Source organism: Crocodylus porosus, unplaced genomic scaffold (genome assembly GCF_001723895.1).
Source record: "Crocodylus porosus isolate Cpor-Errol unplaced genomic scaffold, CroPor_comp1, whole genome shotgun sequence".
Lineage (NCBI taxonomy): Eukaryota > Metazoa > Chordata > Crocodylia > Crocodylidae > Crocodylus > Crocodylus porosus.
The window spans coordinates 18,572,022-18,583,896 of NW_017728928.1; the positions used below are offsets into that span (position 1 = coordinate 18,572,022).

At 43.8% G+C, this 11,875-nt stretch overlaps 1 protein-coding gene across 3 annotated transcripts in view; it reads right to left on the bottom strand.

The window, feature by feature from the left end:
- Positions 1–11,875, bottom strand: part of TEKT3 (tektin 3) — a 186,808-nt gene that overhangs the window by 8,314 nt on the left and 166,619 nt on the right. For all 3 annotated transcript variants that reach the window (XM_019542734.1, XM_019542736.1, XM_019542735.1), the window contains exons 2-5: positions 10,759–11,365; positions 9,632–9,715; positions 2,207–2,277; positions 1,748–1,891 (exon numbers count right to left, since the gene is read on the bottom strand). In XM_019542734.1, coding sequence (XP_019398279.1) covers positions 1,748–1,891; positions 2,207–2,277; positions 9,632–9,715; positions 10,759–11,337 — 878 coding nt within the window. In that variant the 5' untranslated portion in view covers positions 11,338–11,365. The remainder of the gene's footprint in view (positions 1–1,747; positions 1,892–2,206; positions 2,278–9,631; positions 9,716–10,758; positions 11,366–11,875) is intronic.

The window sequence follows — 11,875 nt, forward strand, 5'->3', positions numbered from 1 at the left end:
GGGCTTGGAGGGTGGGCAGGGGTCAGGTGGCACTCTGGGGGAGCACGCAGTGGATGGGGTCTGGCAGGGGTCCCCCCATGGTACCCTCCACCCTCCTCCAGCCCCTACTCTCCCACCCCCTACTTACCAGCATAGAGTCCAGGTCCAGCTCCCTGCAGCAGTGAGCAGGGACAGCCCAAATCTCCAAAGCTCTCTAAATCTTTTCCAAATTGATTTGGAGAGCTTTGAATCAATCCAGACCTTTTTATTCATCTCCTGATTCAACTCAGTTTTGGAGATTTGGCTGCCGAATCAGGCCAAATCTCCTCTGAATTGAATCAGCACCCAAAGCTCCACACAGCCCTAGAGGGGGGAGCAGGGGGAAGCTAGGCAGCCACCTGCAGTCTCTGCCAAGCTCCAGCCATGAAGCAGAGGGAAGGGGCCAGCCCTGCTGTGGAACAGAGAGCCCTGCCCAACCCAGAGAGCATGCTGGGATGCTGGGGGAGTCTGGTTTAACTTAAACCAACAAGGGGTCTGGGACAGACATTGCCTAAACCAGTTTAACCCAAATCAGTTAAGTCTGATACTACATTCAACCAGGTTTCAGCCATTTTCAAACTGGTTTTTGTGCACTAAACATCTGTTCTGTTAGTTTCTGATTGCTTAGACTGGTTTGAGTGTAATGTCTGTCCCTAGTCACAGGGTTGAAGAGGTTCTGGTCTCCTATGAGCAACAGAACTGTACAGCAAGACCACTGCTCCTTCTTTCATTTCATTCCTATTTCATTTATGCTCTCTACAGAGGGCTGTTTACTCATAAGTTCAAGGCCTCCAAAATTATGTAAACAAATTTAGGTTTCACAGATTTCAGATAAACACCAACTGAGCTAAGAAAATACCATATTGTTCCAATTATAAGTTGACTCTGCATATAAATCAAACCCCCTATTTTCAGGTTCAATATACTGAAAAAGAGCTTTTCCTGAATATAAACCAATAACTACAGGTAAAAACCTTGAATTGCTATTCCCCTTACAAAACCCAACAGGAGAATTAATCAACCAAGGAAAAGACTCAAGGCTAACTGTACTAAAAATACTGAAATAAAATACCACTCAAAAGCCAAAAAAAAAAAAAAAGCTCACTTGGCATGTTTATTCCAAGCATAAAACTACTACAGGTATAAAAGTCAAGACTGTAGTAGGTCTGATTATAGGTTGACCCCACATAAGTCGGGTGTGATTTTCATAGTTCTTTGGAGAAAAAAGTAGAGTTATGGCCAGAATAACACAGTACATGTGAACTTTAACAACAACATTATATGTCTAGAACTACTGAACAGGTGTTGAATTCAGTTTTTTTTCACTTTTAAGTTATGGCTGAGTTTCAAAGCTGCCAAAAGGATCTGAACACTGAGCCCCATTAATTTGATAAGGAATGTTAATTTGATTAGGAATGAGGTGTTCGTATCAATGTAAGCAGTTATGCTTGATCTTTGCCCATCCATTCTTTTTCTCCCTCCCTCCTCTTCATGTGTTTCCTGCTGCTCACAATCCCAGTTCCCAACCTTGTCAGTCAGATGCACTTAAATCCAGACTACACCAGAAGCCTTTCCTGACAATAAGTTCAGCAGAGCTTTGCAAACATTCATTTTGCACAGCACTGACCAGTGAAAACTCACCCTGAAAGAAGCAGACCTCTGTCAGACTCCTTAGCTCTGAGAAATTTCTGAACAACTCATATAATACATTGGTTATACTGGTACTTACGTGGCATCCACCCGCTCAACTCCTCTGTAATAACTGATGCCATCCGAAGTGTTCCTTAAATGGTGACACTTATCATCGATCCGGTGAGCTGTCTGCTTATCGGCAAGGTCTTTCTCCAGCTCATGCTGGGCTGCCCTGTCAGATCTGGGAGATGATGAAAACAATTATTAGAGGATGCATAATATCAAGTATAGCAGGCTGCATCTCTCTCTCTGTTTCAAATGCACCTACCACTAAGCTCAGCAATCCTTATGAAAAGCATCACATTTTCCAAGGGGCCTACATCAACTTGTTCAGCAACTAGACCATATTTAAACAAAATAGCTGAAACAATTTTTCAGTGTGGAAGACATTCCTCTCCCCTGAAGCTACATTCGGAAGAGGGGGTAACTGTGGTGTTTACATCAGAAATTAAAATACAATTCAGCTGTGAGAAGTGGAGACAAAGTTCTTCCTTACGCAAGCTGCGCTATCGCCTTATCCAGGTGGCGCCTCATCCTCTCCTGACATGATTTGATGACGTCAACTTCCTGGGCAATGACAAAATCAGAATTCCATCATCATCAATGTCTGTGCTTATTAATTGTGACATCACTCATTGCAATGACAGCATCCTCACACTCCTGCCCAAGTGCTGGGTCTAGGCGAGCACTGAGCAGCAGTAAGTTGGTGCTGGGTACCTGCTACTCTTCTACATCCCAAGCAAGTGTATAGAGAATGGACACAGAGTAGAAAGAGCTTGGTTTTTCTTCTGCAACACTCAGGCCAGTGCAGAGCCAGCACAATGTGTGTGGGGAGGAAGAGGAGGAGCAGAATGTACTTTGTTACCACAAACTGCAGGTCCTATTCCTGACTCTGGCACTGACTTGTCGTGGGAATGCAGGTGAGCCACACATTGGAGGTAGCAACATGTTTCTACATCCCTGGAGCGAGCTGAGTAGGGAGGAACAATTCCACTCTTGGGCTACTTCTTGAGGAGGGAGGCTATGTACTAGGGGTGTGCAAAGCAGGCCCTATTCGATTCAGATATGGATTTGGCCTGAATCAGGGACAGTGATTCAATTAGTTGATTTGGATCGCTGTCCCTGATTCGATTCGGCTGAGTCTAAATCTGAAAATTTGATGCTGATTCAGAGAATCAGCGATTTGGACATAGACACAGCTTTAAATGTTTTTTCTACATACCTCATGGTACCAGCGTGGTTTGTGAATGCTGCGATGCTGGGGTGGATGGAGCGTCCCACAGGAGTCGGGGGGCAGGGGGGGCCTCCATGTGCTTCTGGTCCACTTCCGAGTCCACCATGGAGCATGCTGGGGAACCCCCCAGAGCCCTCCCCCAGCTTGGCAATCAGATGCAGGGGGACCCAGAGGCACCAGTTGCTGAGGTGGGCGGGTGCCCAGCACACTCCCCAGTGGACCAGGAAGTGGACTGGAAGTGCTTCTGGTCCACTTCTGGGTCTGCTGCCAAGTGCACCGTGGAGCCCCCCATGTTTCTGTGGGACGCTCCATGTGGCACACCTTCACAGTGTTGACGAGTTGCCTGCTGCCTAGAGGTATGTAGAAAAAACATTTAAAGCTGTGTCTACGTCCAAATTGCCAAATTTTTCTGAATCTCTCCAAATCAATTCAGAGGGTTCTGATTCGATTCGGAGAGATTCATGGGTCCTCCGATTTGATTCAGATTCAGAGATTCAGCCACCAAATCAAATCAGGGACCAAAGCTTTGCACAGCCCTACTATGTACTCACTGCTCCTGATTCTGGTCAGATTATTAGGTCACAATCTTGCCCCATCTGAAAGGCCTTTGTTCACACTCATACAATGATACAAGCACCATACCATACACACACATGGGTGCTGTCCATTTGAGCAGCCTATAACACTTTGCAAACTGTCATATCTCTAGAATGTGGCATATGCCAGCTGCCAATATGTTTGAGGTTCCCAATCCTACTACTGGTATATGCCAGCTGAACTCCTCAAAAGGGGTGTCACAATATTCTCTCCATCATGTAGTTTGAATTCAGTGGTAATTTAGTGGAAAACAACTTGTTTGCAGCCACCGTGCCCTACTCACTACAATTAATTTTGTTTTTACTAGACTACTTTACTCAGATGCATGCCAGTTATGAAGTGCCACACCCACACATGACAAGGATTGCTAGTACTATGATGACAGAAGAAGCATTCTCTGATGTTTCTAGCTGAACATACCACAGTGTGACAGGGTTATTCATAGACAGATATCACAAAAGTATTTTCTTTGAAGTCACACATCCATCCCTACAACAAGCGTAACGGCATTAGCATCAACTTTCACTGCCTGAACACAGGATTGCCAAATGTGCTGTTTATGCTGATGGCCATGTGAACTCCAATTCTATTCCAAAGTAGACTATGATCCAATGTAAATGTATATAGGTCCTATGTTGATCAATGGATCTACATAGATTTATGTATATGAGATATATACTGTAGCCATAGGACTAACCTGGATTATTTTTTGGCTTGGATTGAGAGAGATTTTTCTGGATCTATAATGAAGACTTTAACTCTCGTGACAGGAGAAGGTACCGCATTATCAGCTCTCAGGGTTTTATTTGGAGTCCTATGGCATTTTCTGGAAGCCCCAGCTCTCCAAGGTACGTGATTAAATTCTCAAATAGAATATAAGTTTTAAGCCACCACAGTTGCAGAGAAAAACTGGAAAATATGACTCAAGTGCACCCAACACACTCAAAACCCCCCCCAACAAAACAAAGCAAAACAAAACAGAAGACCAATTAAAAGGAACACAACATAAAATTTTTTAAATAAAATCTCATGACCTTGAAGCCAGTTCCCTAATTTTCATGGGCCTGACTCAAGAGAAGAAAAATCCTTTACATGAGCCATTTGCACACAGTCCCAAGGGATGCAGTTTCCTTGTCAGTTTCACAAGGCCTCATGTGTAGATTGAAATTGGATATCAGGAAAAACGTCTTCACTGTTAAAGCAACGAGGCAATAGAATAGACTGCCTGGTGAAACTGGAATTGTTTTCATGAGAGGGTTTCAAGAAGAGGTTGGATAAGTATTGGTCAGGGATGATCTAGGAGTAGCTGTACCTATGCTCTTCTATAGGTATTTTCCATGCTTCTGGGCTTTGCTAGTTGCTACATGGGGCCAGGAAGGATATTTTCCCCCTTCCTGTCACCACACATTCTGGGAGGAGGTTCATTGTCTTCCTCGGAAGCATGGGTGTTTGCCACAGGTAAAGCTGGGGATTTCGATTGCCAATATTCCTGCTGGGACTAAAAACCCAGAGGTTCCTGGTTAGATGGTCTTGCTTCTCCACTCAGGGTCAGACTGATAGCCATATTACAGTTAGGAAGGAATTTTACCATGTGGCCAGATTGGTCCAGACTGTAGTGGGGTTTGCAGCAGATGGTGTGGATCCCTTGAGCATATTTTCACAACCGTTGCAGCAGCAGGACATTGGCTGCCATTATGCCTCTGCTTTACCTGTGGCAGGTTAGGGTGTTATGCCCTGCAGTTGTATGTCAATGCTGACTGTATAGTTTTACTAATAGGTTAGATAAGGAATTGTATAGGATGGTTTGGATAGGATAATCCTGCCTCTGGCATAGGACTGGACTAAATGACCTCTGGAGGTCCTTCTGAGATATACTTTTCTATGATTCTAAGTGGTGATTGTGCTGCACTGTATCCCTAGTTTAGGCTCCCACCTCCATTGCCAATCATTATGTCATTTGTTCTTGATACAGAAATATAATATAAAGTAATTCCTGGTACAATGGGTCCAAAGAGCCATGTTTGTTAAATGCACACAACCAGGGATCCTGGGTTTTTCTGTTTAAAAATCCCAAATTCTGATTTAAAAAAAATCCTAAAATCTCCGATTGAAAATCCAAAATCAAAGTTTTTCCACAATTAAAATGAAACACCACTATCTATCTATCTATCCATCTAGGTATCAGTTGAACACAATGTTTTAACAGTACCATTTTTAAGTAATTTGGAAGCCTAACAGTGCCTCAGTCATTAAAATAAAATACATTCTAAATACCTATATAGTTTGGCATTTGATTTTGGGGGTTTTTTTAATCATGGAAAATCAGAGCTCCCTGTGACCACTTTGCTCAGCAGGTGCATCCTGCTCCGGCTATCCTGCCCCTGGTACTTTGTGGCACTGAGTAGCTCTTATATGTTGGTGTCCTGGTTCTGCTCATGCTGTTGCCTCTCACTCCCAACCCACAGACCCACCCCCCCGGGCCTCCTGGTGCCCTTCACTCCCAGCCTGCAGGTCCCCACCCCTGCTGGTGCCCCTCACTCCCAACTCACAGCCCCCAGATGCTGCTCATCCCAGCCAGCCCCGCATGGACTTACAGAACTTCAGCACAGGAAGGCGACGGAGGTCCTTGGCCGGTCCAGCTGCTGGGGCTACTGCCACTACCCTGCCTGGCTGTATTGCTGGCCACATGTGTGCACATGCACAAATGCACATGGTGCTCCCTGCCTTCAACCACCCTCTCACCACTCCCCTGAGCCCCACGCAGCTCCTCATAGGCTGGAACGCTTCCAGCCTGCAAGGAGAAACCTGCAGTTTCCTGCTTCAAAGGGGAAAATCTGTGTTTTCCTCCTTTAAAAGGGGAAATCCATACTTTTCCACAGGAAATGGAAAACTTGGATCCCTGCACATAACACAAAAGGCCTAGCTCTGGCAGAGCTCTGAAACTTAGAGGAAATAAGTTCCAATAAGGGGTTCACTAAATATTTTAAAAGATGCTACACAATTTCAATATATTACAAGAAGACATAAGAACATAAGGATTGCCATCTTCTGAACTAGACCACAGGTCCATCTTGCCTAGTCTCCTGTGTCATACAGTGGCAGGAAGTGGATTCTGAAAGGGAGACACAGCAATTCAGTGATTAACTTTTCAGTAATACTCTCTCTCAGTTAGGTATATATTGTTTCCTTAGGATAAGAGAAGTCTGCAGATACAATACATCATTCCACTGAGCTGCATGGTATGTGCCTGTACAAGTTGATAAATATTTAGGAACAAATGACCAATTGGCTTGGCCAGCATTTCACTACTGCATGCACTAAGGGAACATACTTGGCATTTGTGCTCTCAGTGGTTCAGCAGGGACTGTGAATAGCATAGAAATGGCTTCTCAGTCACTGGGCCTGGGCCAACTCACACTGATGTCAATATGAATCTTAAAATTTTTAATAATGGAAGTTGGATTCAGTCCTTAGGGTGAAATCCTCTCTCTGTTAAAAATCAATGAAAAAAATGCATTGACTTCCCTGCAACGAACATTTCATCCTTTTGTGGGATTTTCAAAACAAACACCATTGGCTTCCCTCTGAAGTCAATAGCAAACCTCCCCTATGTGAGTAAAGTTAGGCCAACTCTTTCTGAAAATCCTGTACTTGATGGTCTACTGAGCTGACCTCAAACAACTGACCAGCAGTTATCATGGAGCAGTGGTAGAATGTGTGTTGCCAAAGACAGATTACCCACATTTCCTGTGACACATAACTTTTCTCTTCATGTTATACTACCCTCTTGTGCATTTTCTATTAAACTGACATGTTTCATAGCCAATGTGGGGGAACTAGCACTCAAGCTTTTCAAAAATTTCAGCTTAAGGTAGGGACAAAACCTAGGAAGATTTCAGTCCCAAAGATGAACGTTTCAGACAGTTGTCAAGTACTGGGGAAAGTGGGGAGTAAAAGGAATTAATATGCGACCAAACCTAGAGCAATGATGGTAAGCTGGGCAGAGCAGCATTTCATTTACACCAGTTGGTGGTACCTGACCAAGTCATTTGGAAAGGCATGAACTATGAACCAAGTGCATCTGCCCTTTCTATCAGACTAATGGACTGTCATTCCTTGTGGTATAATTGAATTATCTGCTCTTGTATTTGAAGGAAAAGGTCTTGAACAACTGCCTAAATGCCTTTAGTAAAATCTTAGTGATACTATGAGCAGGCAGGGACCTACGTAAAGAAGCTGTCAAGTGATTCCATCAGATTTTTAGTTAAAACTTCTTTTTATCCAACATTTTTCCTTGGCGACTCACTATTTTTGTGAATATGTATAATACAGGAAGCACTCAATGGTATAGAAAGAGAGAGAAAGACGGCCCAATACAGCACTCACTGCATTCAGTGAGAGTTGTTTGATTTCGATAAATCAGGGTTTTTCTTAATTCATAATTCCTGTTTGTGACTGGGGGGAGGGGGGGGGGGAAGTTGATCCAGCCGCAAGCATGAAGGCTCTATTCCTCTAGGCTGGCTCTGTGCTCCAGCTTTCCCTACCTGTAACAGAGAAGTATTATTACTAGGGACTACTCCTAGAAGTGGCTGCTCCTAAGAGACCTTTTAACAGTAGCTTTCCATCAGGAAATGGACCTCAGGCTAAGTTTTCTTTCTTCAGGAATGTGTATAGAGTTGATTGTTCTTTGGCCTCATCCCCTTTCACTTGGTCAGGTAAATGGGAGAATGGTCCTGGAAATATAGCTGAGCCCTCCCCCGCATTCCACCTGGCATGGGTGACTGGTGCCTCTTGAGTCGGTGGGGGCATGTGTCCCCCTGACATCAGTCAGCAGTTGTGGCGAGGTCCCCTAGCAGCTGACTGCACTGCCTGAGGGGCGGTCCTCCAGCGGCCAATCTCACTCACCAAAAAACAGCCATGCTGTTTCCAGAAGTCCCGCACCCACTTCCGGAAGTGGCACGGTTGCTTTTGCTGGTGGCCCCACTCTCTAGCCAGTGCTCATGGGGGCGGGGGCACCAGCACTCCCACCTGCCTCCCTGCCCGTCACCTAAACAGGGAGTGTGGCCTGACCGGGGGGGCACCAGTGCTCTCAGGGGGTGAATGTGCACCCCCATACACCCCCTACGCATCGCCACCGTCACATGAAAAAGCTGGTAACTGCATGGAGGGGGTCTCCTCCATGCCTGGGTCTTGTAGGCACAATGTGGACCTTAGTAATTATAGTAGTGTTGTAGCGATGTAGATATGGTGTTCCAGGGAACGTGTAAGGAGCCAGTATATGTTTGGTAATATATTTTCTCTCCCAACCATGCAGTAGGTCCAAGATATTAGACAAGAATTTGGGAATCAGATGCCCTTCTTCAGGTTGGGAAGGAAGTAAATATAGCCTAAGTCACACACCAGACAGAACAATTACTTCTGTTTAACCCTGCACTTAAAAAAGGAAGAGTGCAGTAGACCTATAGAGAAAAAAGAAGTTACAGAACCACCCAATCAGAAGTAGGCAAAAATTTCACAGAACAATCACTCTCTTTGACCTTGCAATCTTTGTACACAAGGGAAACCACATAATGTTTAGAAGATGGGCTTAGGAACAAAGTGTCAAGTACTAAAACAATGAACTAAACACAGGCAATGGTTTTATGACTCCTTACAATTTACCTGCTCCCTCTGCTAACCTTGCTATACTCTACAGAAAATAACAACCCTCTTCCTTTATGAATGGTGTGAGAGTCAAGGATTTCTTAGGATGATATTTTTTATTGGACCAACTATGTAGTTGGGATAAAGTTGACAAGACTACAAAGTTAAAGACAACTGTTTAACTTAGGCTGTATTTGTTTCTTTTCTAGACCTGAGGACAGGCATTTTGCATCTAAAATCTTGTTTAATTTTCTCTCAACTATACAGTCTGTTCAGTAAAAGATACTACATAGCAAATCTTTCTTCTCTCTTAGTAATTATAATTAAAAATGATAGTGACCTTGGTTATGGTTGAAAGCTACTACACATTGGTGTATAGGTCAGCAGCACTGACCTGTCTTTGTAGCTAAGTGCCTTTTTTCCTAGATAAACTTTAGCAAAACTTACCGTTAACAGCTGTTTTTCCACATCATCGTGGACTAGATCAATCCCCATCCTCTTCTCTCTGTGAAGTAAGCATTCTTCAGCTACCTGTCAGTATATAAATACAGCTGTTGATTATAGCCTATAGGAAGAACAATAAAGTTACACTAGACAATTAGAATTCTAATAGTTTAACATTTGTGTTATTCAAAAATGGATGTTCAGCACAGCAATTCCTTGTAATAACCCTAGTAAAAAACCCAGCCCCCAGTCCTGGGAACTGTACAGACACAGAAGTAAAAGACAGTCCCTCCTTCAGATTAAGTATAAAAAAAAAAAAAAAACAACATACAGCAGAAGACGACACAGAGAGCTGGATCAGCATAAAGAAACAGAGAATGCTTTTGATGGAAGATTATTAGTTTTGCAGATGATTTTGGGGAGCTCTTCCCAAGCAGCGGGGACAGAAGCAGGCTGTTTATTTGAAAATTAAACAAATGGGCAATGAAGTCTGGCATCAGGGAGTGCTCAGAGATGGAAGCCGACATCTCAACAGCAGTAGTCTTTGCACTTAATGGAAAACATCACTTGAATTTTGTTAAAATATGCCACATCCTGAATTTTTCCTTTGTGATGCATAACTTCCCTTGAGTATAACTAGAACATGTCATAGGTGGGAAACAGCCATCTTCTGAAACATGTGAACCATAGCAAAACAGAAGCTACAGGCCAATATTTTGCCCACAGGAAATAATCAGTTTATGACATCAAAGCAATCAAAACATAAAGGAGCACACATAACCTTGGTGTGACACAAAGTGAATTTGGTGAAGCTATACTGGGCACAAATTTGACCTCATGCAAGCCTAGCAAGATATTGGCAATTGTTTCCTTAACTAGGATTTTGGATTAGCACATGAGAAAATATTTAGTTAAGTAAATACTATTCTGATGTGCTCAACATGTACTGGATAGGAAATGTATCACATGGCAAGGGCTTATTTACTTCCAGCTCAGCTAACAGCTTCTTAATAAAAAACTTTTGAGACATAACGGAGTTGCAGTGAAACTTAATTAGATATAACAGCAGCAGATGGGGAACTGGCAGGCTGTAGCATACCACAGCATTTATCCATGAAACTGATACTTACCTGGAGAGGGCCTTCTGTTTCGGCCAAAGCTCTTTCCAATCGTTTCTTCATGTCTGTAAGAGCATTGGTTTCTCCAATCATCTCATCTATCTCATGGTTGAGTTCTGATTTCCAAAATATTATATCGTTGACTCGTTCTCCCAGATTCTTGGTGATTTCTGATTGGGTTTTCCTGGTCTGCTGCTCTCTGTCTTGGATCATCCGGGATGTATCCACTCTGAGCCTCTCGGCACTGTGCCGGGAAGTCTCTGACTCTTTGTAATTGGTCAGGTTGGATTTGTACCAGTCATCTGGGGTATACCTAGTGAAAAGGGCTGTTCTATTGGAAACAAAAGGAAGCATCTTGCTTTGGGTTAACCCTTGGGAACCTGTGGAGAATGGAGCCAAAGTTGGAGTGATGGCTGCTATTTTATAATATGTGCTGGGTCTCCAAGGCAGGCTCAGGCTATGGGTTAAGGAGTAGTGAGGAAAGCGGTTCTTATAGCTTGATGCCATGGTGCTGATAGCTGGTAGGAAGTTAGTAGGTGTTGGTTTTGGATGGGCATAAGTTGCCATTAAAGTAGAACCTACAAACTCCATGATGAAAAGTATTATTCAGTTATGTGTCCTGCAGAAACAAAGATAAGAAAACTTATAAACAGTCTTTTAGCAAGGCTTGCTTAGAAGTAATAACATATCTTCTAAACCATACTGATGCATCAAAAATACAGGCTTAAAACTGTAAAAAGCAATCCCTATTTCACACTATTCCAACTATTTTAATGCAGAAAGATTCAAGCTACCTCATTATGACCTCTTGGCATGCCTTGAACTGTAGCAAATTATGGCTGCTGTGAGGGCGCGGCGGCTAGGGGCGGCCGTGAGCTCCCTAGCGCCGCCTACCGTCACATTAGGGTGACGTAGCACCCTCAGAACCTCGCCCGCCATGACTTTGATGGTTAAATATATAATGTGGAGGCTGCCAGTTTCCCTAATGGACTGTCTTGTTGTTCGTCCCTATTCCAGACTGGGGATTCGATAAGCGTCCTGCCTTAAGGGCAATGCGTGCCTCCAAGCCTCCCCCTCAGCACGCCCCAAGCCTCGCAGCTGTTCTGGGGGACGCTTGCGCGGTCCCTCG